The 27,170-nt window shown below is 43.8% G+C and overlaps 1 protein-coding gene across 2 annotated transcripts in view; it reads left to right on the forward strand.

The window, feature by feature from the left end:
• The first annotated feature begins 590 nt into the window (after nucleotides 1-590).
• Nucleotides 591-27,170, forward strand: part of RFX4 (regulatory factor X4) — an 87,379-nt gene continuing 60,799 nt past the window's right edge. The window contains exons 1-3 of one of the 2 annotated variants that reach the window (XM_058022510.1): nucleotides 591-801; nucleotides 19,898-19,984; nucleotides 26,655-26,715. In XM_058022510.1, coding sequence (XP_057878493.1) covers nucleotides 759-801; nucleotides 19,898-19,984; nucleotides 26,655-26,715 — 191 coding nt within the window. In that variant the 5' untranslated portion in view covers nucleotides 591-758. The remainder of the gene's footprint in view (nucleotides 802-19,897; nucleotides 19,985-26,654; nucleotides 26,716-27,170) is intronic. The other variant, XM_058022509.1, reaches the window with a different exon arrangement.

Consider the following 27,170-nt stretch of genomic DNA (forward strand, 5'->3'; position numbering starts at 1 on the left):
TTTTTCTCTCCAGTAAACTAAGCTTACAAGATATTTGGGAAGCTGTGCAGCTTCCAATGCCATGTGCCCGCGAAGGATCCTAACCCAGCGCCTACCGGGAGGAGGAGAAAGAGGAGGAGGAGGAGGAGGAGGGGAGCTCGGCCGCGCTGCACGCACACCCGGCAGCCCCAAAGAGCACAACCCCAAACCTACTGCCCGTTTGAAGATCTAAGCCAATTTTGATCTCGGTCTGTAATGAGCCAAGGACCTTGGGTGGGGGTTGGTGGAAGGAAAGGAGGAGTGGAAAGACCGCTGGAACTTTAAATAAGAAAAACGTTTCTAATGCTCTAATAGAAGAGGGAAGTCGAAGTGTTGGGATTGCGTAGATCTAAGGCCCCCCCTTTTTGGAGGAAAGCTTTTCTTATTCAAAACAGCATCACAATGGGCTTCACATTGAGCCTTGCCACATCCCCATCTGAGTAGCAGCCATTCATCAGGCTGGCTGGCCTATCAATGACATTTCTCCCATCAGGGCTTCTATAAAATGATGCTTTTTCCCATGAAACATCCGCAAACATTTTGACGGGTCTGGCTTTGCCCCGCTGGATTACGGAGTGTCCCTCTCTCCCGCTCTACACCCCCCCCCCCCCAACTATCTGCCTGTGTCCTGTCTCCCCACCCCCTCGCCGCTACCCTGCTCCCTCTCCCCTGCGTATCTCTGAGATAGGGGCTCTGCACACCCCGGGACCTTGGGGCTCCCGTCCGTCCATGGGAAGAGCATGCATTGCGGGTTGCTGGAGGAACCCGATATGGACTCCACAGGTAAGTCCCCCCCGCAGGCAGCGGGCTCCTTTCGCCCCTCAGGGAGGACTTTTCAACTTGACCGTGGCGACGGGGGCAGCGGGGGGAGCGGCCCGCAGCACCGGCCTCGCAGGCAAATGAGCCCGGGCGTGTGCGGGGCAGCGGGGAGCGGGGACGCGGAGGGGGAGCTCTCGCTCCGGGGCTGGAAGACCCCGATGGTTCCACTTGCAGATACGATGGAGCAGAGGGTGTTTTCTGGGTTTTATTGGTTTTGTTTTTGTTTTGTTTTTGTTTTTAATTTTTTTTTCGCCCTTCATCATAGGCTGTCGGCCAGCAAACTAGTTCCCCGCTTCTAGTTTTAGGCGCTCACTTAGGCTAGTGCAGCAACGAGGCGGGAAAACAGTTTGGGCAGGAAAACTGGGTTTGCTAGGGAAGATGGTTGGTGGGTTAGGGCAAGCCCAGCACCGAGGTCATCCTGTCCCGCGGGCAAAGTCGGGGCTGGGCCGATTCGGAAGGAAGGAAGTTTGGGGAAGGGCAGGGCTGGGTCTCTCTCCCCGCACCTCCAAAAGATGCTCCGGCCGGTCCTGTAACCTGGCGGGAGAACCGTGGCCGAAGTACCACCAGCGGGCGCCGCCAGCGGGGAGAAGCCCCGGCGGGAGGGGACAGGGACCGCCGCAGAGGCGAGGCCGCCCTCCCCGAGGGCCGCGGCCCGCGCTCCGCCACCCGACGGCCGCCTCTGCTGCCCGGCCCGGCCCGGGGGCGGCGGGGGACGGGAGCCAGGCCCCAGGCCTAGGTGTTCCCGCTGTCAGCCGGCAGCCTCCCGAAACGATGGCCCCTGCTCTCCCGCTCCCTCCCGCCCCCCTGCCCGCGCTCCCGCGGTTTCCACCGCAGCCTCTGCTCTACCCCGGGCTTCCGCCTGCCGAGGAGGGCGGGCGGCCGCCACAGTCACCTCTGAAATTTTCATTTATTTTATTAGCGGAGGAGAACACCCCCTCCCTCTCCCGTCCCTCCCTGCCTGCCCGCCCAGACGGACAGCCCGCAGGTTAGGTAGGGCTTAGCCCGGGAATGGCCCTCCCGCCTCCCGTTCCTGATCTATCCCGTCCCCTCCGGCAGCCGCTGCGCCGGCTGTGACCGCCGTGCGAGGCGGCCGCGGAGCTGAGCTGCCCCGACCCCGCAAAGGGATCGGGTCCCCTCCGCGCCTCCCCGACGGCCTCGGCAGGCCGCGTTCCGCCGCTCTGTCGGGGCCTCGCCGCTCCTTCCCGGCTCCTCCGGTGTTGCCGGCACTGTGCCGGGCAATCTGGGGCAGGTGGAGACGGGGCAAGGGGCGACAGAGAGAGGCAGGGAGAGGTTCCCGCTTCGGAACCGCTTCGCTCCGTGCCGCCACAAACCTGCGGCACGGAGCTTTGTAAAATTTAAATATTGATTAAAAACAAGGCGGAAAAGAGAGAAGGGAGGGGTGTTGCCCGACGCGGCTCGGCTGTTCCTGGAGCGGTCCGAGCGTGGAGCGCTCGATGCACCGGGCAGGCTTGGCGCCTCAGCGGCCACCGGCGACACCAGCCGGGTTTGGGCCACACGTGCTGCGGAGTCCCCGGGACAAAACCCAAGCGAGCTGTTCTGGGGAGAAAGTGTTCGGCGGGGAAGGAATCGTTGAGTTCGGGTCAGAGCGTATGCAGGAGCTAAGAGGGTGTTAGATAAAGTTCTCCTGCCGTCCGGCGGCACTGCTAGGCGGGGTTAAGAGGACTGCCGGCAACATCTCGTTGTCGAGAGGAACGGGCCTTTAGAGAAAGAAAAAAAACCAAACGTAACAAAAAAAAGCCCGGCATTTTCTGTCCCTCGTTTAAGAATTATCGGTTCTCGTGCTTAGCCGACAGAAGGAACTTCGTTTCCTAATTTCAGTAAGGTTGTAATAAGAGGCAGCATGATTGATTAAGATAATATTAATCAGAAAACACTTTAGTCTTGCTAAGCAGATGGCAAGAAAAGTGGAGCTTTGCAGTTGTCTCATTCAGACACCTTAACCTCCCTTTCACAGGACTTAATCCAATTAGCTTTTCTCCTGAGTTTCAGTTGTTATGTAAAGATCCTTTTGCATTGTGGAGAAATATGGCTTCATTGAAAAAAATCAGTCATGTTTTAATTCATCTTCAACAGATTTTCCCTAAACCACCGGGATTAAAAAAAACAAACAAAAAAAAACCCCAAAACAAACAACCCGCGATTCTAATTTTAAGGCAGGGAGCGGTTTGATTCCTTCACCTATCCCAACAGTGCCGTGTGCTTCCAAAGAGTTTCGTTCCCGTTCCTCTAATCTGTGGAGTGGCCCGTGGGGGCTGTCACCAAGGCCAAAGGGCTTTCTGGCCGCCTGGGCTCCCGCAGAGCCCCCAGCCCCAGGTGTCCGGGGGGACAGCGGCAGCGCCCCCGCAGCAGCGCCCGGCCCCGACGGCCCAGCCCAGGCGCGGCGAGGAGCTGCTCTCGGGGCTCTGCCGCTGCCCTCGGGGCTCTGCCGCTGCCCTCGGGGCTCTCCCGCTGCCCTCGGGGCTCTGCCGCGGCTCACACAGTAGGGCCACACGCCCTTGTCGATGGGTCTGTTATATGTTTCATCGCACGGTTTTTCCGCCGCCTTTAACCCCGTCAGTCGGCGGCTCATCCCCGGGTGTAGCTTCTCAAGCTCGTCAGTCCCCCGAGCCGGGCCAGGAGCCGTCGAGCCGCCGCCGGACTCCCCTTCGCTGTGGAGCACTAGGGGGTCGTTCCGTGGGGATGTATCCGGCTTTTGGGGCTTGCCCTGTGCTCGGCCCTGCCCTCACCTCGCAGCCCCGCCGGAACCCGACAGCTCCGTGCCCGCCAGCTGCCTTGGGACAGCGGCACCGCGCCCGTCTCAGCCCGGAGGAGCCGGGGCTGGCAAGAGGGCTGTGGCGGGCTGGGCGCTCCGGGCCGGCGCCCGGGGCTCCCCGAGGGGCGGCCGGAGCGGGCGGGGGAAGCTTTGCGGCGATCCCGGGCGCTCACAGCGGCTCTGCTCAGCCGCAGCCCCCCCTAGTGACATGGGCAAGGTGAGTGCGCCCCGGCCCCGCCGCAGGAGCCGGCCCGGCAGGGGATGCCGCCCGCTCGGAGCGTGCGGGACGCGGGGCGCCCTGTGTCTCCCGGGGATGCCGAACCCCTGCCCCGGCACCCCCGGGAAGGTCCCGCCGCGCCGCTCAGGGAGCCCGAGCCCGAGGAGGCGCGTTCTCGAAGCGTAACTTTGCTGCGCAGCTCAGTAAATAGGCCTGCTTATTCCTGTGTCGGAGCCAGGCAAAACCTCCGCTGGTTTTCAGGCACTAGATGGATGAGATCCTTGGGACTTGAAGCTGGGACTTAGGAACTGATCCAAAGCCCATTAAAATGAGCAGAAAGCCTTTCAGCGCTGTCAAGGACGTCGGGATTAGGCCCTTAAAGCAGTTTGTTTGAACCACGAAAAGCTGCTTGCACTGCCTGCGTTGAAAACTTTGTGGCAGTGCCCAGATTTCAGTGTATCTTCTTATCAACATAGAGAGTTGTTGCAGCAGCGGTGGGTGACCTTTGCTACGAGCTTGCCATTTAAAATGGATCTAGCATATTAAGCATTGATTGAAGAGGATTAATGGCTTTCATATCCTGGTTCAATCAATGAAATCACCAGTATTGATACTTAATACTTGAATGCTAGTTGGGAATGGAGCTGTGACGTTTCAGAATGCATGTATGATGCTAAAGTGCGTGATCCTCGGTCCTGATTTGTTTAATCCAAACAAATGGTTGATTTTGCTTCTGAAAAATGTTTGCTTTGCTTATTGCAACACAGTAAATCGGAAGCTTGCTATTGGCTTTTTTCCTTTACTTTCCTTTTTTTCATACTTTTTTCATACTTTTTTATTCCAATAAGGAAAAAATCCATTCTTTATGTTTTAGATTTTGTGTTTATAAAGGTTCTAACATGCTGAGCAGTTAGGATGATCCAATGATTCTTTTGAATCCTAAATTTGATACCATATGGAGATGCAGAAGAAATACCACTGGTCTGTTATATAGTTGAACCTGAGTATTTGTCGTATGTGATTTTGTATCTTACAAGATTTTGCACACTAAAGAAATGGAGCAGGGAAACAAAAACCAATGTTTTTTGTTTTAAAAAGTGTTTTCTTTTCTGTGAGCTGCAGAGTTTGTGTGGGCAATGTTTGCACAGCAGGGCCCAATTCCCGTCATCTCCCTCTGCCTTCAGCAGCGGCAGCAGAACAAGGATCTAAACCCAGGTCCTGTCACTGGATCAGGTCTTCATTTCTGAGGGGGTTTTAATAACTTTGTAAAATCTGTTGGGATTTTTTAGAGATTTTGAAATGTGATGACAATTACCTTGACCAAGAAGTTCATCTTTTAAGTCTGACTCAGAGAAAAGAATGATTTTATGATTTACTTGTCTGCTAATGAATTAATTCTAAAATTCTGAGGGAGAGGCAATTGTGATATTTTTCACTGCTCTGTAATATTTACCTGCAGTAAAGACCTTTGAAAGGATGGAAATAAAAAAGAACTAAAACAAGGTTTTGCGTAAGAATAGCTATAGAACTCTAGGAAACTTTCATTTATTTAAGTTGGCGTTTATGGTTTACAGTCCTCAAGATTTTGAGTGTAATACTCATTACAAAAGAGACTCCGGATTCTGACAGTGTACTATAAAGAAAGCTGCAGCCTCAACCAGTCTGTTTCAGGTGCACCCTTACTATAGTGAACATATATTGAGTAAAGACCTTCTCAAATGTAGAAGAGACCATTTTGTGCTAAGACACTTGTGATGCTGTTACAGCTGTCCCACGGAAAGTCATCAGAAGAGTATCCTGCTTCCATCAGGGTTGTTGGCTTGCTTGCCTTTAGAAAAGAAGGCTGATTTTCAGCTGGCAATGCATTGAGTGTGCAGGCAAGGAAGAAGGTTAGGGTAGTTGTAAAATCTGCAGTGTCTCTGAATGTAAACAACTTTGTATTTTGCTAGCCTAATTTTCAGCTGGTTTGCAAGTTAGGATGGTCATAAAGAGGTGCGTCCTCTGGAATACTATTTCCAAACATAGGATTTCGGTATAGCAAACTAAAGATCAAACCGCGGGATCACTGAAATCTGCTTGGTGATGAAATTTTAGTACCTCTTCAGATCAAGACTTTTGAAGAGGTGGCCTATATGCAGCTAGGGTTTGATTGATAATAACAATGCCTTGAGAGCAGTGGTGGGCTGTCATGTAACTAATACAAATATAAGGTCAGTCCTTTGGGGATACTTGATGACATTGGAGTACAAATAATTAGCTCAAAATTCTGTGAGTGCTGAGGTTTGTGAATTTCCTGAGTTCACGCTCTTGTCTGTTTCCCTGCATCTGTGCTGGATTTTCTGTTTGTTTCATTGTGTCTGAAAATGAATACCCGGTATGATCCCACCCTGCTGGAGCCCAGCATCCTGGCAGCTGAGGGGATTTGGTTGCTGACATTCTGGTGAGGAAGATGGATAGTGTAAAGGCGATTCCATGGCTGAGCGATCCTATGGATAACAAGTGTAGGAAGGAAGAGTATGTGGTGATGATTAATCCAGTGGAGGCCTGTGTAGGTTTTTTTAGGATATCTGGACCACTGGCATGTTTACTCACCTCTTTAGGATCCTGTAGAATTGTATATATGTGCCAGGGACTTTCTGGAAACTTTTAAAGTTAATACAATTTGCTGTTAGACATGGGTCCTGATGCTGCAGTGGCTCTGCAAGGGAAACACCTGTTGAAGTCCATGTGTGCGCCTGAGGGAGGGCAGATGCCCAGGGTTAGCATGTAATGATCCCTCCCCACAGCTGGAAATGTCTAATAACTTAATTGTAGCTATTTTACATGCATAATTAGTGGTACTGGCCTGTCTTAATTTAGATTTATTTTTCTCTCAGGAGATTTGCAGCAAGAGTAGTTTATTAGCTATGAAATACTAGCCAGTGTTAGAGATGGTGCGTAAAGTCAGCATCAGAGTCTTTCTTGCTTACTGCAAGAGCTGTCTGCTTATAAACACATGTTGAATTAAATGCTTTTGACCATTCTTCCCTTTATGATAAATTTGAAATCAGGAAAAAGTGGTGAGGGTTAAACAGGGCCTTGGTTCTCACTGCACCCAGTAAGAGAAAGCTCATTTGCAGCTTAATTTGCCTCAAGTCTGAAATGTGAAATGCGAGGCTCAGTGCTGTCTTGTTTCCTTCACTTCAGCTACAGTTAAGCACTTTGTTTTCTTTTATTGGTAGTTGAACTTAATTTCTCTGAGATGGAAATTCTTACAGGAACCAAGGAGCTGATTCAAAGCTGTGAATGATATGTTCACAACTAATTAGCAGCTTATGCTGAGCATTTTTGTGCAGGATACCAAAATATTATCGTAAGAGCAAACAGTATATTTCAGATAGCCAGAATATTTTCTGAATGACTGATTCCCTGAAACTTACAGCCCTGGGAATTAGAGGCATTCATTTCAGAGTAGTAGGCTGAGGACAAATGCTGGGATTTCATCTGTTCTCTAGACTGGCTGTAGTCACAGTCTGATGCTGCCATCATCACTGACAGACTTTGGGCTGGAGCTTTGGGTGCTCATGAACCCCATGGCAGAGACTGAAACAATTAAAACCACAAAATCCTCTTCTCTAGGGTCTTTCATTTCCTTGCTGAGATCATATCTAGAAAAAAACTGATGTTTGCCTGGAAGAAAGGACTCCAAGTTTCAATTGTTAGAAATTACCGCCTTTTTTTTAAAAATTAAAGAATACTGTATGTAGAAATACTTGTTGTCATTCACCTTCTCTTTCCTCTCTTTTTAAACTTCCACTCCTTAGAATTATACTATCAGAGTCCTGTTTCTTCAGCTGGTTTGGCTACTTGGGGCAAGACTTAGAAATGTTCATATTAAGGCAAGTAAAATTCATTAAATGAAAAGTGTCTTATAAAAAATATAAGTTTGCAAATGAGATCTACAGGTCAACAAAGGAAAAAAAAAGACAGGAGCTTTCTGTTCTTGTAGAGGTCTGTATGTTGAGATCTAGCTTGTGCTATACTTGTAAAGCAATAAAATACCAGAAATGCAGTGACAAAGGAAATTTAAAAATAGTGAAAAAAGCAAAAAGTAGAAGTACCACTAAATACAATGTTAAAACCATTAATACATTCTCTTTTTTTTCTCCTTTCTAGAACCCTTTTAACTGCTAAACTATTTCAGGAGTGTTTGAACTACCTCAGCTACAGCTGAGGAAGGGAAATATGGAGGGAGAGCCCAGTTGGTTAGTGGGGTCTCATGACTGGTCATCTGGTGTTGGGTGGAATCACCTGTGTTTCAGAGCAGCTCCCCCATGGTGACAGCAATGCACACCTGATTCAAAAGACCTCACAGAATGTCCATTTTACTTCTAAGGACACTTCAGCACTGTATGACCTCGCAGAACGTCCATTTTACTACTAAGGACACTTCAGCGCCGTATGAATCTACTGCAAAAAACCAGGAGCTGTTTTAGAGCCCAAGCAGGAAAGGCTGTATGTTTTCCTAATATTTTAGGATCTCGCTGAAACAGACCATTTGTTGAATAAAATTCATGGATAGTTGTAGAAAGTAGTCAAAACCTTACCCTTCAAAGGGGAAAAAATCCTCAACAACCTGACTTGCGTGGTTCCCACCCTCATCTGACATTCACTTTAAACACGAGCCTATGGCAAAATGTCCTAATTAAGCAAATGAGTGCTTAGTGCTTTTAGGTACCCTACTCCTGGCTGTTGCTATCTCTGATGCTCAGAGGAAGTAAAATCCTTCCTGCTCCTTTACTCCTTAAAAAGCTTAAGCAAAAGGGGAAACAGAAATTCTTGGCTGGTCCTTAAGGTGACAGTGGCCTGATAGACACCATAAAAAAAAATACAGAGCAGAGCAATATAAAAGTGGAGTCCTGGTGCCCTGGTGCTGTGTGTCAGGGCATGGCAGACCTGTGCTGCTCTGTGATGAGAGACACCTGCTCCTGCAGTGGGTGTTCCTGCATCCACAGGCTGGTGTGGTGGTGCAGGGAATCACCTACCCCTCAGCACAGCCCTTCAGCTCCAGCTTTCTGTCTGCCAGACCAGGCTCAGCAGCAGGATAGAGATTTGCTGGCTAACAAGCTTGGCACCCCAGGGCCACCAGGAAAGGAGCTGTGCCCAGTCCTGCACGTGAGACAGAGGTCCCACTGGGGACAACGTGATGAAAGAGCTGGAGCAGGAATTCTTGGCAGGACAGGTCTGAAACATGCATTTTGTCTAAGTAAAAGGCTGCTTCTTTTGGACCTCTTGGGGTTAAGGGTAGAATCAACTATGTTTTTGTTATCAAGGGAAATTTGGCCCTATGAGAGGCATAGTGCAAATGACACATTTGCTAAATGGTGTGTCATGTTTGCGCACCAGCCTCTGTCACAGCTTGGCCTCCTGGGTGTTCACTGTATGACAGCAAAATGTCTTAACTCAGAGGAGGAGAACTGAAGAGACTTCCAAGGTCCATGGCAGAACAAGGCAGCTGCCCAGTGGTGTTCACCCCACGCCCTGTGCAGGCTGAAAGCAGGGACTGTTCCCTGCTCTGCTCCTCTGTGAACTATGCCAGTGCTTCTTTTTCCCAAGCAGTGGCAGTAGCACATCCTGCTGGTTGGACTGCCTGGCTAGTGCAGGTTTTCCCGAGCTGGGACTCACATTCCTATCCTAAATGTAGAGTCATGGGGACAATACTGGTGCAGGGGCCCCTCTAATGCAAACGTTTTTTTAAAAATGAGTTGTGGTAGGGGCAGCAAATGGCCTCCATTGTAATGAGGTGGGTAGAAGTGGGGAGGACTGCGTTTACAGAGCAGTTTAATCACATGGATGGAGCAGGGTGTTCACCTCTCCTCCTTGCTGGGTCATTTCCACTTTGAGCTCTGCAAACAGACCATCTATTGAGCAGTTAGTATTCAGTGCTGAATATTCAATACTAGACTCTTGTTTTGGTGAGTCTTGGGCAAAAAAAGAAGGAGGAAAGAAGACTTCTCTTTTTTCTCATGTTCCCTCCCTGAGTTTGCTTTGCATATTGTTCAGAGGAGACTACAGTCTTCTCAGAAGAGCCAGGCTCCTAGTTTTAAAAGCTCTGGTCTACATTCATAGTACTTTGTAAAGGAAGGGAAGATAGTTTGGAAGGGATTAAATTCATACAAGGCTTACAAATCTGTAAGTCTAGGCACATCAGGACTTAGCAAAGACTGTCAACTGTATTTAGACTGTAAAGCTAGCAGCATTAAATTAGTTCTGAGGGGTACCAATCTTTGTGGGGGGATGTTTTGATGATTAATTAATGTCCTCTCTGCTAGTTTTGGTAGGCACATACTCTGTGTTCATTCTGAGAGCAACAGCATTCATTTGTTTCTGTCTGGTGTGTCATATTTACCCACCAAATGGTTGTGAATGATGTTGTCGCAGCATCCTTTGACAACAATGAGCAACAGATAGATATGGAGTAGATATTCATAAAGGAAGGAAAAGGGGTCACCATTTGAGTCAATGTAGCCTCTCTATATTTTAGTTCACACTCTTTTTCAGTCAAAGGATTGTCTCTTTCCTACTGCTGTGATTATGTGCTAAAACCTGAGTCATGTATTTTGTGCACACTTGGATATGTCTTCTCATGTTCCTTCAGTCCTTCAGTCTGTTCAACTGGATGCTGTTTCTAATGAGAAATATTTACTGTAGCCTCATTCCTTTAGAAGCTGAACTCTTTTCTCCTGATTAACAAAAAAAAAAAAAAAAACAAAACAAAAAACAAAAACCAAAAAAAATTTAAAGTCTCTGTAGTTATTTTCTTTTCTCCTATCCTTTATTTCTGGCTGTGCCTCTTTCTTTCTCATTCCTTCTTTTGTTTCCTTTCCATTTTCTTCTCATCTCCTTTCCAACAACCCACCTTGCCACTCCTCTCTCCCCTGAGCCCCACAACTAGTGTTTTGTGTATCCCCCACCCATATCTCACATATTTTCATTTTGTTATCTTTGTGGGGCTATTTTACTGATGTACTACCATCTCTGTGCCAAATTGGCCTGCCTGCTGGATTCATCAGCTCCTGAGGCAGAGGGAAGCATTTCATGGGTACTTGATGCAAATTCTGTTTCTTGACCCATAGCTCTCCTGCTCAGCCAAGTGATTCCAGCCCTGTGTAATAATAAAGCTGAGCTGAATTAAGGATTTGAGAACTTCATGTCTTCTCATGCACACTAGTAAGCTGAGAGACCATGGCAGCAGCTGGGAATGTCTAACCTAGAAGCCTGGGAGAAGAGACTGCTGCAGGGTGGAAGAGATGGGAGAGGTACCTAGAATTTAAGGCCCTATGAGCTCACTTGTGTGTCTCATGTTAATAGCATAGAAATTAATGGAATCTGGAGCAAAGAGGGGCATCAATTGGCTCTGAGCTTTTTTTCTGGAGAAGAATAGGTCTGGCAACGATCAAGAGAAATGTATGCATTTCCTTGAAAGGATGCATTGCAGTTAAAATTGGAGACACTGATAGCCTTTCCACTGAGCTATGCAGCAGACCCTGATGGACCAAGGAGCCATAACACATTGTGCTGGGGAAGCATCAGGGCACATTTGGCTGTCTGCAGCGTTGGTGCTTGGAAGGCACATGATGTGTGTGATGATCTTACTGATGAAAAGATTGGCTGCATGTTGCACAACCATGTAAGTTAAAGTTCAGCACTGGGAGAGCTGAATTGGTCAGTTACTGGTGTCACTAAGGGAATGTGAGGAAATGTCGCCGCATTGAAATCGGACCAAGTGAGGTTTGCTTTTCTGCTGAATGAGGAATGGCTTTGATGAAGCAAGAACCAAGCAGCCATTAGTGGTCTGGTGAAACTTACTCTTCAAAATGAAACGATAGATAGCATCTCTGTGTGACTGGGAGAGGGAAAGGGCTACTTCTGATTAACATGCATATTGAGTTGGAAATGCAATAGCAAAATGCGCTGTGTGATTCCAGAGAAGGGCAGATAGGAGTTCCTTATTTGATCCAGGGTAGAGGCCGCCCTGAACACCAGAATCATTATTCAGAAACATCTTGTATTATAGGGCTTCTGGGGGTGTTTTATCTGCATTTAGGATGCACCTTCATAAAAATGAATATTGTTGACAGAATACTTAAATGAAAGAAACATTCAGACGAACTTCTGCACAGTGCACAGCATAAGAATATCACATCTCATAAATTCCAGCTTTTCTGCCCAAGTATTCTGGAGGAGTTAAAAAATTATTAGCTGTGGTGCTTTTTGTTATTAGTTTAAGTATGTAAGGCCAATTTTAAATATATTTTATCAAATAGTTTAGCAGAAAATCAATACTGGGAGTGAAGATCTGACTAAACAAAACAAAAGAGCTCTCTCACACGCAAGAGAGTTATTCTTTGCATTCTTATGATATCATGGAGAATGTTCACAATGCTTTTTCAGAATCATAAGTCAAAGAAAGAGAACAAAAACATTCCTGCCAACATCTACAAAGTGCCCTGGACCAATGTCCATTAACCCTGAAATAGATCCAATAGAATTGTATGCCAAGAAATGAGAACAAAAGGACTGCAACAAGAGTGCCTGACATTTTCCCCTGTTGGAAATGAAGTAAAAAGTTAGATTAGCAAACAAAACACTGAAGTATCTGGCAGCTTGTCAGGGTAGCAGCTCTGCCATCTGCACCAAGGCCATGTGTCACTGTCATCCCTGAGGAGCAGGTCTCTTGGAAGAACAGAAGATGGCTGTGCAGGACCAAGGAGGACACTGGCATGATTTCCTGTGGAGCTGGAAGATGTTACTGATAGCTAGCATGCTCTGACTGAAGGGTGTGTGCCTTGGCAGCTGATGGCACCAAATGAGGCAGCAAGGAGCAGGACCAGGCTCTCTGTGGCAGGTCCCCCTTGATGGTTAGAGAGGAGCTGGTTTGGACTAGGAGTATCTTTGTGCTGAGGCAGTTACAGGGAACAGCAGCTGGATAGTGACCCTTGTATGGTCTCAGAAACCTTCCATTTAGCAGTGGAGAGGAGGAACATTTTGATTACATCATCTATGAAAACCTAAATCTTAGAAAACTACTGTGTGATTGGCTGTCCCTAGTAGCTTGTTCTGCTTGATTTCAGTAGATTTTGGTAAGTTCAATGCCCTCAATGGGAGCCAGTGGCTGCCAAGACCTGTCATGTCACAGACACACTTATTCATAACAATGTGCTGAGGCTAAGCAAGATCTTGTTTAGGTCTTGCTTTTGCAGTACACTGAGGCTTTGTAGATAAAGTGATTTTTGTTTGCTTTCTTTCAGGCAGTGTGTTGCTTGAACTGCGCTGCTGTAACCAACCTGCACAGCACTGCAGCAGCACTTCTCAGGTGGCAGATGTGCCTCTGACCAGCGGGGCTGTGCTGCAAGGTGTGAGAGAGATACAGAACATGAATCCTGCTTCTATTTAGGCCAGATGTTGTATACAGCAGGTACTAGAATAGGTGTTTAGTAGTTTGAGGGTCAGACTTCAGGTTTATCTCCTGATCATTACTCCTAAGAGAAAGGGATCATCTCTTTTACCTCCAAGGGACTGTTTTAAACTAGTGATTTGTCTTATAAGCTATGGCCAATTGCTCCAAAAGATTGAAGTGTTACAAGGTGAAGTCTTCACTTGCATTTGTCAAAATATTACATGCACTGGCTCGTTTTTCCTTGCTTTCATTCAGATAGCATTTAGAAATTAGATTTTCAGCACACTAAGGGATGGCCGAAGCAGGCAAGCTACTCAGACTTTATGAATTTTACAGCTCTAGAGGTTAGAAGTTCTCTGTCCACAGCAATGATGCAACATGGAGAGCATGAACAGAGTTTTTGAGGTGCTGGCATGTCTCAGGCCATGTTCAGCAAGATCAGCTCTGCAGAGAAAAGCTCAATGAATCTTGCAAACCACAGCACTTACTCTGGAACAGACAACAGAAGACGCTGTCAGGGCAGTGATGGTTTCATTAATAAGAAAAGATATAGAATATCATCCCATCAACTCTCCTGTTGGTACCATGGGCTATCAAAACGGAAATGGGACCTTCAGTCAGCCTCTTGAGCTTTTGAGTCACTGTGTTTGCCTGCTAAATCTCCTGTTAGCAACCACTTTCTCTTGTGGTTACAGTTCAGATGAGCAGCTAGACGACAGTGTTGCTGGCCAGCTTGGTACTGAGACACTTGGCAAAGAGATACTGCAGGAAGAGATGAGTAACTCTTCCCTCTGAGAACATCAAACAAATAACTCAGAGGGGTGCTAAGACTCCTCCGTATGCATGAAAGGAGTTCCTCTTCTGTCACTGGAACTGTAAAATTGAGACTGTCCTCACTGCTAAATAGTAATTTTTCCATCAGGTCCTCTTATAAATGCACTACAATTTGCTAGTTCCTTTATATTTGCATTATCTACTTTTAGATACCTTTTCTCACAGTTAGTTACAACTTTTTTTTTTTTTTTTTTTTTTTTTTTTTTTAATTTAGCTTGAGAAATGGGCAAAAAATTACAAAAGCAATCATGAATAAAGATAAGGATCTGGACTGTTGCAGCTGTGCCATCCAAGTTAGTATATAGCTCAAGAAGTGGTTTGGGTCCTATCAAATCTTATGTTCTTATTCCAGTGATAACTCTATTTCAGTGACAAGAAAACTCATGGAAGAGGAGCTGGTCTGTGTTCAGCTCCCTAAGTAAATTGTCATGCTTTTTGGTGACTTAAAAATTTGGAATATGAGAGCCAGTCTAGAGCTGAAAGCACACGAGAGAGCTTTTCATGCAATTGCTATGGCTTTGGTGAAATAAATGCTTGCGCAAATTTTGTCATTATCAAAGCCTTGGCTATGTCTCTAGGACATGGGGATTGTCATCTCATACACTTTCAAAAAACGAGTTATTCCCAATTATGCCAGTGCTGTGACCACACGTGGATCAGAGGATATGGCATAACTGGAAAATTAGTACTGTAAATACCGTGGAGGGAATGAGGTGAGCAAAATGCAGCTCAGATTAGGTGGCCACAGAGCTTTGTTCTGCCCATAAACCCTCCTTATGTCCCTTCAGGGCATACCCACATGCCCACAGGCTGCAGCCAGCAGCTCTGAGTACCCTCAGCTCCAAGCTGTGTGGAATAGCCCCCAGTGCCTGTGGCACAGCGCTCCCAAAGGCCAGGAGAGGCTGTGATTACAGCTGGTGCTGTCACTGCAGCTGCTCCTGGCCCTCCTGGCAGGACAGCAGGAGCACAGGCCACTGTGGCTGTGATCAGATCCATCTCCTCTTCTCTGCAGAGAGGAGCCTGAGTGGCTCTTGCCCTGCTCTTGCTACTGCGTGCCCATGTGGGAGCAATGAGTGCTGCAAATACAGGTAGCTAATAACTATTACACAAACAGGGAGTAATTATCTCATTAAATGGACTGGCAGTACACAGGCTCCTCTGCTGCATCACCTCAACTCAGGCTCTGAAGGAGAAGCTTTTCAAAGATGTGTTCCAGAAGCAAGCTTTGGCTTCTGAAGGAGATAAAATGTCAAAATAATTTGTCAAAGATAAATTTCAAGAACATTTCTGCTTCATATTTCTGATCCTTCATGAAAGTTCCTGCCCCTAAACACCTCTTGCATATTTCTGTCTCAGAGCTCCCAAGCCTACCTCCCCAGCTCAATCTTTGAAACACCATACAATTGAAAATAGGCTGTTTGTTGAAAAGAAGTGGCTTGGTAGGGATAGGGTGAAGCTACACACCTTCTGCTCTGCCTGCTTTTGAAAACAAGTTCAGTTAAAACTTCCTCTTGGTAAAAGTGTGGCACATGGAATGGAAGTGAAATACTCTGATGCTTGAGTCTCAGTGGATGTGTCATCTTTAGAAATATTGGGATCAAAAAGAAAAGAGGCAAAATTAGGGGCCGAAATAGTTCCATAGTTATTTTAAATTCATCTTTCAGCATTTAATTTTGAACAATTTCTGATTTTTTTGTTGGTGCAATAGTAACTTATTCTGTCACAATATTTACACTGGGAAAATTATTGTAATTTGAATAATGATATCCTTTCCCTCGTGTAGGAATCCCACAGCAGATACAGTGTGTTTGCATTTAGTGGTATGTAAAATTGTATAACAAAAATTTTAAGGCTGAGGAACACAGCTGTGTGGTTCACTACAGTTCACTCGACCTGTGCAAAATTAAACAGTTGCTATGATATTTGAAGATGGATCCTCAAAATGCCATTAAAAACATTATTTTCTTTCTTTGCTAGTAAGATTATGATAGTTTCCATACTGTGACACAGTTATGAGTAAGTGACTATACTACATTTTACTGCTAGCTATTCCTAATCTGTTATTTTGCTTTTTCACTAGTGCTGATCCTTGTTTCAGTACAATTGAGGGTACAGTGTGCTGGGACTCCTGATGGGAAGGAGTCCTAGAGGGGGAGAGGAAATGCCTTAAGGCTTGATGCACTAAAAACACAGTGAGTAAAAATATGGCCTGTATTAAGATGTAGTTTCTTTTGTTCTCACAAACACTTCCCACAGGTAATTTTGGGTTTCTCATCTTGTGCTAACGACTCATCATTGTTATCAGGTCTGATATGCACGTTTGCTTAGTTGCTGCCTGAACTCTCCATCATTCTGTGAGTTTTCCTGCTGTGAAATCCTGCCTGTGAAAACTAAGGTTCAAGTGCAATAATTAAGCTTTAATCGCAAAAAAATTCCATCCCACATGACTCAATGCATATTTAGAACAGTAGTGTGATGCAGCTGGTGCCAGCCTTGGGATGGAACCACAGCCTGGAAACACCAGAGGTTCCCCATGGGCCTTTTCTTGCTGGGACAGGCACACCCTCGTGTCATGAGGACAAGCACATTCAACATGTAGAGGGAACCCAGTGTGTTCCTTAGGCCTGGAACAAGATCTAATGTTATTAACTCTGAAAGACCTTATAAAAGTCAAGCTTAATTTTGAGTTTTGATTTTGTTTGCTCTGCCTCTTTTTCCTTTTGTTTTATTTTGGGCAGGTGTTACTGTGTCTGGGCTCTGTGGGCTGATGGGACTATTTAAAATTTTATCAAAATTGTAGTTGTGTTTTCTTTTAATACCTGAAGACACTGTTATTAATATTGGAAGTTAAAAGCCTTGTAAAAATGTTTTTCTTTATACAAACAGTAGAAAAATAGCTAGTTATTAAATGAAGTTACATATTAGAATCTTTATTTATTTATACTTGCATAATTTGGTTTATGAGATAATATAGCTTTTAAATAGTTGGTTTTGTCACATTTTGTCATCTGCCAAATAATTTGACAAATTTGCCATAAACTCCCTGACATTTTTGCTCAAAAGAGTTAATTTTCTTCATTCTTTGCTGCCAGACAGGTCGTGTATCTTTTCAGGCCTGAAGAATTTCTATCAGCTATTTAAATGCAAAGCCACAAAGGGAAAGCCAGACTCAGGCTGCAGCAGGCTGAACTGGGGTGATTCAGGACCAAAGGAGCTGCAGCACACAATTAAACTGTAACTGCACCACGCTCCAGGCTTTATACACGGCAGTGTAAATTGGCTGGTTTTCCTGTCAAAAAGGGGAATGTGCGCAGCTATCACCAACACTGCGTGAACAAGGATGATGAAAATGATTATGGAGTGACACTTAAAAAGTTGGGGGTTTTTTCCTACTACTTAGGCAGGGAATTTGACTAAAGATGGCTGCTGGCAGTTCCCTGCTGCCGAGGGAAGAGGATGCATCCCCGCTTCCCAGCTCTCAGTGCCGGCAGAAAAGAAAGGGCAGAGCTGGGCATTGGTCTCCCCTTGGCGCTAATGGCAGCCGCCTTTGCTTTTACTCCCTGCAGCTGGGCTCTGAGCCAAGGGAATTATATACAGCCATGGCTGTGCTGAAAGGAGGAGGAGGAGGTAGGGTAATCTTTCCCAAGGCTTCTTGCACCTCTCTCTGATGTTGCTCTCAGCAGCAAGTTTCTCTTCACCTGTGAGACAGCTCACAGTACTAAAATAGGACTGGAAAGATGCTGTGAGCTCATTTTTAGGGCAGCAAAAGAAATCTGGCAGAAAGCAGCCATATCCTTGTGTTGGCCCTCAGACAAGGAGGTGATACATCCCCACCCCATGCAGCTGAGCAGCCCAAGCAGGGAAAGCCTCCAAGTTGGAGCTGCCGCCGGCTTGTGGGTTTGTAACTGAGCAGGGGCTGATTTCACAGCACGGGCCCTGCTGGCAGGTTTTATATCATGGTGTCAGCAGTCTTACAGTGATTTTTAAGCAAGGCTGTGTTGAATTTGATGAGAGAAGAAATATCCTTTACAAATCTATTGCCAACAAGTGGGTTTTTTGATGGTTTTCAGAGAAGCACCTTAAGAGGGAGCAGGCTGAGGCTTCCTAGGCACAAGTGTGATGGTGAATGAGGAAGATGCACTCAGGGACGTGCTTGTATTGGTCAAGGCAGCACTGCAGCATGTTCCTACTGTGAATAACTGGGGAGGAGAATAGCCTGGAGCTGCCATAACACTGCCTGAAAACCACAAGCACACAAAGCAACAGTACCTGGATTCCCGTGGCAAGGCCTGCAAATTAGCTCTGAAGGGTTCTCAGCACACCCTTTCTGAGATTCTGCACAGGTGCCATTGCCCTTTTGTTTGCATGGCAATAGAGGAGATGTGTACAGAGGAATATGCACAGGTTTATACAACTGCCTGGGTTTAAAAAGCATTTTTTCCTGCAGGATGTATTTGGCCATGACCATTTATTTGTTTACTGGCATCTAGTGCTGAGATTAGGTCATACCAACTTTTATCTTCTATAAACCAGATGGGCAGCTTTCCCAAGATGCTGGGTTCCTGCTTTCCCTTCAAGCCTGCTGCTGTGATGGGCTTTTGCTGGCTGGCAGACTGGTGCCTATGCTGTGCAGGTAGCTTGGTGGCAGGTGGGGGGGCTTATGGAAAGGAATCTGGAGCCATTTCCATGTCTTTGAAGGTGTTTCTGGCAGCGAGCTGTTTCCCCTTGTTTCTTGTGTATCTCTTCACTCAGTGGAGTTGTTTTCTGTCATAACTTGCAGGCTTGCCTTGCAGACTTCCATCTATCCCTTCTTTTTCTTGCTTTGACCACAGGGAGATCTCTGAGCATAAACTCATTTCTGCCCACGTTCACACCCTTGAAAAAGAATCTTTTGAGGGAGGTCAGTTTATTGTAGCAATACCTAGGGATTTAGACAAACTCAAAAACTCATATTTCATACTTTGTCCAAGGAAACACATAAGAAGGTGTAACTTTTGTCCTGAAGACCTGTAACAGTATATTCTGCTGAGCCCAGTGCATCCTCTAAAGTCATCAGGGGACATAAGTTATAGCTTCCAGGAAGAACAGTGGATTCAAATCAATGTAATGCTGAAGGTACCTCATTTGACTGCTGGGAATGTATTGAAAAACAGGGAGGAGCAGGAGTGGCTTCATTTGCACTGTGGGGTGACAAAGGTTTGAGCAGCTCAGTAGCTGCTGACTTGCTACATTGGACTTGTACCAGTGAGGAAAAGATCATGCCTGGGACTCCATCAGTGTGAATGAGGTTGTAGGACTGGGCTTCACAGAGCACCGTTTGATCCTCAATTTAACCAAAATTCACATGAATTATTGATTTTACATCCAGTAAGATTTCTTCCAAAACCAGCAGGAATACTCGAGGACATAAGCCTTTGCCAGACTAAGACTTGAAAACCAGTGTGATTTCCATGTTTAATTTGATTTTTATTTTTTAACGTATCATGTGATGGGGGACAGAATATCCCGAGGACCTTTGTTTTGTACACAGAAGTGTTTCAGCCTCTACAGTTTAAAAGCAAAAAAAAAAAACAAAAACAAAAAAACCCCCCGAAAAATGAAGCTAGAAAGCAACAGCTAAGTTTAAAAGCAAGAAAGATTTTTCTTGCTAAATATCCTCAGACCAAGCATATTTTAATACAAATGTTCAAGACCATAATCTCTTGAATGCTGACATTTTATTGAGATTTATCTGTTGCAAGTTTATATTTTATGCAAAGACGAACAAACAAAAGAGCATATTTTATTATTTTTGCAGAGAGTTGGATTGAACGATGTCTCAATGAAAGTGAAAACAAACGTTATTCCAGTCACACCTCTCTGGGGAATGTTTCTAATGATGAAAGTAAGTAACTTCTCATTCATTTAAAGTGAGTGTGAACATGTCCGAGTGCTCATTTCCTGCTATATAAGTTGCTACAGCTTGATTAAATTTTTAGTTCTGTGTATTTTAAGGAGTCTACTCACTTGACATACTCAATAGTTTTATTAATTTTTTTTCTGGGATATTTACATTTCTGGAAAGGAAATAGTACTGTTTATTGGTTAAAACAATCAGAAGAATTTGTGTGTCACTGAATAAAGGTTGAATGACTACTAAAATGTGCTGTTAGGATCAGCTTAGAAGAAAAACCACTTGTTTTGCTTTTCACCGGTGAACACCTTGTGGTCAAAATATGTGGGAAAAATGTGCTGTTTTCCAATACTGCTATATCAAACCATAAATTAAAAAAAATATTTTCATTAAGAATTAAACAATTGTGAGATTAAAAAATCACTTACTAAAACATGATATTGTTTTCTTTTTAGTCAGAGAGGGAAAAATTTATCAATCTATCTGATTTTAAATCAAGTATTTCTTTTCTTTTCTAGTGATAGTAATTTTAGATCTTGATTTTTAACAATAGCAGGTAATCAAAATAATTTCAAAGTAGTTTAAAACAACCAATTTTTTTGTTTTTAAAATTGCAAAACAATTTCTAGCCTACTGTTTAGTTTATGCAATTTCTATTCTGCTTAATTTGCCTAAAGCAAAATACTCTCCATGTTACTTTTCATTTCCAGAATTCATATATTCACATTACAAGATATTAATGCAGATGGAATTCTTTAATCCAGTAACTAGTAATTACTTTTTTTTTTATTTTAAGAGAATTATTTATTTTGATATCGTGGTAAAACTACATGCCTTGTAAGCACAATATTGTAATTGATAATGAAATTTGCTGTATTGGGGCCTTACTCCCATTTGTCTAGGGATATATTTGAGGGAATATTTCTGAAGGAGAAGGAAGATGTTAGTAGAAAAATGGTATTTATTCATGACTCGCAAGCTAAGAACCATGCACAAGAATCTTTAAAAATTGACAATGAAGCTGGGAGAGGTTTGGAGTTTTCTGTTTTTAAAAATTAAGGAGTAGAAATTAATTTATCTTTTAAAATTATGGTGGATCATAGTGAAAATAAAAACAGCAGCTTGTAATTTTGAATCTTATGAGAATCTGTGAGATACACAAAGTTCATTTCACTCTGATGCTACTGAGAAAGTGATGGAAGGAATCTGTAATGAATAAGATGTATCTTCAGACTCGTCATAGGATCAGAATTCAGGATGGTTACATGTGCTTTAAATATGAGCATGGGAAACTTCCACACAGCTGGGGCCAGTAAAATGAGGACCTGTGTGATTAACAAGAGCAGGTGTTTCAGACAGTGGCATTAAGAAGATGGCATGGTGGCTCATTCTGTTTTCTAGTTCTTGAAATAAAGAGCAAGCAATGATAATGAAAGGCAGTGAATTTAGAACTGATAAAACAAATACATAAATGAATTTGTTCCTCTATTTGTGTGCAGAGGACATTGTCACAGCATATAATGGAAACCCAAATGAGAGGCAGAGTTGATTTTATCTAGCTTCCTTCTTAATAGCCAGTTCTTCCAGATGCTTCCTTTGCACTGATTACCAGCATTTCTGCAGTGCAGATAAGAGAATTAATCCACCTGAAAAGTCATCCTTGTTTTGAGGGGGAGGTGAGGGAGGGGAGAAGGTGAAGAAGAAGTAGGAAAGCAAAATAAGCCACAGCAATAATCTGTGAAATCCAGAACAAACTAGAAGTTTCACTGTAGAAATCATTGTCCAATGTGCTCCTTTCTAGCCCTTGAGTTCTTTCTAACATTTTTCTAACACCATCCAAAATCCAACCAGAAATTTCCAAACCATCATGTCAATCTTTGTCCAGCCTCTGTCATATATTTACAAACAAAGCAGGAGGCAAAATGCTTTGAGAAAACCCACATAACCCTATTTGAATTCTTCAGAATGGTGGTCAAATTGCTGTTGTCAGAGTAGGTCCAGTTTTCATCTGCAACCAAAAGAAAGCCTAAACCACCTTTCTCTTGACTAGTTTTTTGTCTCTGCATACATGAGGCAGCTGTTGGCTGGACTACCAAAGAAAATGTGGGTTTGGTTTTCAGTTGGGGTGGGTTGCCTTTATTTTTTTTTGGCCTTGCCTCCGCTGAAGATTGAGAACTTGTGCTGTGAACCAACAATGTTTTTACTGGGCATAATGCTTGCTCTCATGGTTCTTTTTTTCCTGGATGATTTTAGAGTTCATAAGGTTTTAAACAGGAATAATAGCTTTGCTGGTCTCCTTTTCTACAGCTAAAGTGTGTTACAGAACCATACTTCAGGCCACAGGGGTCCTTTGCAATCTTCCAATGTTATCCAGATACCCCCAGGCCTCTTGAACCTGCATTACACTGGGAAAGGAAGTGATGACTCATAGCCATGGATTCACATCACCTCTGTGCTTTCTCGAGTGCTTCTTACCCTTTTGGAACATTTTATGACATCTTCCAAACCACAGTCTTTACATTCTAATATAAAAATTATCACTAAATTTTATTTCACTTTCCAGCTTTTAAAACATTTTTCCAGCTGCCACTTCCATGTTCCACATTAGTCAAAAGATTCACAGGAAAGGGAATGGTAGAATCTTGTAGCCAATAATTGAAAAAAAACCAACTCCATAACATTTTCTGTGTACTGTGCATTAAACCAGATTATCTAAATTGAGGTAGAGGTCTGGAAGAATACAAATAAAGGCTTACAAAAGTTTCAACTTCAGTTCTGTGGGGAAGGAATTATGATGTTTCTTGATGAAGTGGAAGGGTTGCTTGTCCAAATTTTCTTGCTTATTTGGAAATGTGAATGTGTAAACTTCCTATGAGATAAAAGAAAATATTCAGACTACTTTTTGTGCTTCAAAAGTGGTGTTCAAATCCATGTTCATACTGGCTGTGATGACTTGCCCAGCAGCTTTGTTTTTTGTTTGAAGTAAACTATTAAAAAAAAAAAGTTTAAAAAATAGTTACTTGCTTTTACTGAAATTTTCCTTGGAGAAAATTCCTTCTTTTTCAGTTAAACCTACTCAGTGAAAATTATGCTCCCATATTTCTCAGAGGTTTTTAAAATCTCCCACTATTCTAAAAGCATGGAATGCATGCTAATGAGCCTGAATCTCATTTATGGCTACACGTAAATAGGAGACAAGATAGCTTAGTACTATAATTTAATTTTGGCTAAGGCCAAATCACTTCTGAGAACAGTCAGAATCTGGCCTGCAGGTGGTACAGAGGAAGAGGATATTCCTCTGAAAAATGTGCAGCTACCTGAACTAAGGGAAGGATTTTATCTATATAAAGATAGTAACAGCATGTTAGTTTCTTTCTTGGTTTTGAGACACATGCAGGCAGCACTGGAAAGTACAAGGCTCTCCAATTACCTCCAGAGTGGAAAGAAGAACTTAGCTCCATTTTAGTTATGATAAACAGACTAACACCAACACAATTACAAAAAAGGTATGTCTTCGCTTCACGTTGTTCCACTCCCTGTGTTTAAGGCAGCAGGCTCAAAGCTGCTGAGCACAGCTTCTGTTGTCTCCATGTCTTGCACCAAGAAGTAAGAAATCCTTTGAGCTGTACCTAGAATCAGCAAAAGTTAGAGGATCCCACTGAGAGCTCTAGGAAAGCCACAAAGATACAAACATGCACAAGATACAAACAGGACTCCACTTGAGGGGCTTTGAAACAGAATTTTTGAAGTAAGATGGAGCAGTTGGCAAAAGAACTTCCGTAGAGTTTGGGACAAAAGGATCCTCTGATATCTCTGTGAGCCAACAAATACTGTTTTTCTAGAACACCATTGATTCCTAGTGTTATTATGTTTGAAGGCCCCTTCTATGCTGAGACTTTTACTTGCAGCTGTCTAAGCTGTTATCTGCATTCAGTTTGAGATGAGTACAGGTTTTCCACCTAATCAGGTACCTTGAAGACACTTTTTCCTTGGGATGCTGGTAGCCCTCCTATTGGCAGTGGCGTGCGCACACTACATGGGTTTCTCCCTGGGGTGCTTTGTGTGAATCCCTGCGACTGTGAATTGAACAAGGTTTTTCCTTGTGACTTCAAGATCTTTTGAATTTGTCACAAAATTGTCATGTCTCTTCTGTGACAGTGCCTTGAAGCAGGACTTCTTTTCAGTGACTTTATTTCCTTTTCCTACAAAATAGGTTGGATTTTAAAAGTATTGCATTTTAAAAGGTATGCCTTTATTTTAATCTACAGTGTTGTTTTGATGTGAATTGATAAAATGACAAGCCAAAAAGTAAGAAATGCTGTTTTCCTTCCCTCTTTCATGCTAGACAAAGTGACCTGGTATCGGACCTGAGTCAAGAGTTAAACATTCTCTGCTTGCTATGGACACCATTAGGTGCCTTGCTGACAGCTAAAATATAAAGTATAAAGCTATTTATTATTTTCTGCTAGTCAATTATCTGATGAGATTATATTGTTAAACTAGACAAGGTAGAATTAAGAGCTTTTATATGTAATACTGAAAGTTTGTATTTCTAGGTCCCATCTATTCCCATACCTTCTGCATCCCTTTCCATCTTTTTAATAAAAAAGTGAAAGTTTGGCTGGCAGCTGGTTCGTTGGCAGAAAACAAAGTTGCACTATTTTCTTGTACAGAGAATTGACTTTGGGGTGACAAGCACTAACTCTGCAAAAAATTTATCTTTGTTGAAAATCCAGTTGTTCAATGGAAATTAATGCTTAAAAGACATTTTCTGAGTTACAGTTGAAGTCCATCTTTTCCTTCTTGGTTTTAAGGCACAGTTAGGGGGGGATGCTGAGGGGTCTTTCAGAAGGATCCCCAGGAGGCAAACATACCTGAGGATGGAGATGTAAATTGCAGTTTATGACCTAATTGTTAGTTTGTGTCGTTAAAACAAGTTCTTAGGGAGGATTTGAGTGGGAGGAGCTGAGCATGGCGGGCGTGAAGCATGTCTGAGGGCAGGTTAAGTAAAGCACCTGCTCACAGCAGCTCACTCTTAGTGCAAGTGAAAAAAAGCTGGGCGGATGGGGGATGGAAAGTGTGTAGTGATATTGTGTAACTTGGATATTGACTTGAAGTTTGATGTCTGCCACGTATCCGAGGGGAATTCAGCCCCCTCAGCACAGGAGGAAACCATCCCAGGCCTGGTCCTTGGGCCTGCGGGGCGGCAGCCACGGCCCCTCGGCATTCAGGCCCCGTGCGCCCGCGTTTGCTGCACGCCGACCGCCTGAACAGGAAAAACAAACGAAACCCACAATTTAAAAGTGATTTGAGATGTGTATGTTGGTGCTGTGCGCTGAATAAAAGCGGGCCCTGAAAGGCAGGGAGGGAGTGTGCGGCCCAACAATGAGGGGCCCGTTGTGATGCAGATGTGGGGGGGCCGCGCTGAGGCTCCGCGGGGAGCTGCGGAACGGGATCTGCTGGCGCTCAGGGATAAAGGATGTTCGGCTGGCACAGCTTCCGTGGGTAAGGCAACAAGTCCCGGGGGACGAGGGCTGCCCGCAGAGCCTTCCAGCCGGGGTGTTATTTGTGTCCGCGGGCTCCCCGCGCAGCTCAAAAGGCCTCCCGAGAGGGTCCGATGTGCAGAGGAGGATAGTGCTGCTCCCGTAAGATCCCGCATCCTAAAGGCTCACTTAAATTACTTCTAAAAGTTCATTTCATGAAGAAATGCGACTTGCAGCGTGGTGTACAGGTTTACCCTATTGTTTAGGTATCAAAGCCATCTATGCTGAATGCTTTCATCGGGGACAAAGCTGTTAAAATATCAAAATGTGTTTGATACAACACTTTCCCAAAGAGTAACATTCTGGAGCTCTTGATTGTGCTCCACTCAGCTTTCACCTAGGAATGTTTCATATGTTTAATAAAACACATTTTAGTCAGAATTATTCTATACATATTTCTAAACTTTTTCAAAAGAACAAATGCCTCCCAGGAAGAATCCAATATTTGAAGTTTTATTTTAATTACCTTTTTCTTTATTCATCTTTTATCTGAATTTTTGGAAAATCAGCAAACCAGAGTTGCCTTGGAAACAGTTAATGGGGAAAATTATCAGAGAAATCACCTGAAAAGGAATAAAGTATATAACAGAATATACACTTATTCTCATTCAGAATTAATCCCTGTAAATTTATAAACATCCAATAATTACCTTATGTTAAGATCAAACAATGGGTGTACCCCATTAGTTTAAATGCCTTATCTAACATAAAACTTGTGCAAGGCAACAGTTCCATTATAGTGAGTGAAACTGTTTACATGTTCTCACATGCTGGTAGAGATCTAAGAGTTGCTTTTTTTCCATATAAAGTTATCCTTTCCAATGTCAATATTCCTAGGCACCACTCTGCTCCTGCTATCAGTGATATTTGCAGAGTTTACTGCCTTAAGCAGTATCTACAGATGGTAGTTTAGGGAACATCATTATTTACATTTCTGAATTTTAGCCAGAATTTTGAGAAAGCTTTGGCACTTGAGCACATTTTAATTGTTTTAAAATTTATTTTAATTAGTTAAAAAAAATCTTACCATTCAAACAATATTTCTTTTTAAAAAAACAGTTCATGAATTCCTAGGAAATTCCTGATGAAATCACACAGCTTTTTTTGTTTCTTAACAGATGAGGAAAAAGAAAATAATAGAGCATCAAAACCGCATTCAACTCCAGCTACACTGCAATGGTAAGATGCCTTTTAAAAAGATCAAGAAAATCTATTAGTATTTTTTTTCTAATGCATTTTCTAGATGATGGAATAGAGCTCTTGGCCATCTTAGAGTTCTAAAGATCCTTTTACTGTAAGTGTTTCATGTGCCCGCTTGTAATCTGTACAGCATTTCTCAACAAATGTCTTACAGGACTTGTTTGAACAGAGGAAACTTCTGATACAGTTTAGAACATCAACTTAACGTATTTATTTGCCACCCTACCAGCTGGTTATTTGTGATTTGTCATCATTGTTACATTTATTGCAAAAAGAAAACTAGTACTGAGCTTTTATTTTCGAGACTCATTTTGTTTCAGTGTCTGATGAAGCCCACCCATACCAACTGTTTTACTGACATGAGATCTCTGTAATTTAACACAGAAGACAACAAAAGGAAAGAGTTTGAGGTTTGATTGCAAAATTAGTGAGGA

Source organism: Melospiza georgiana, chromosome 4 (assembly GCF_028018845.1).
Source record: "Melospiza georgiana isolate bMelGeo1 chromosome 4, bMelGeo1.pri, whole genome shotgun sequence".
NCBI classification, from domain to species: Eukaryota; Metazoa; Chordata; class Aves; order Passeriformes; family Passerellidae; genus Melospiza; species Melospiza georgiana.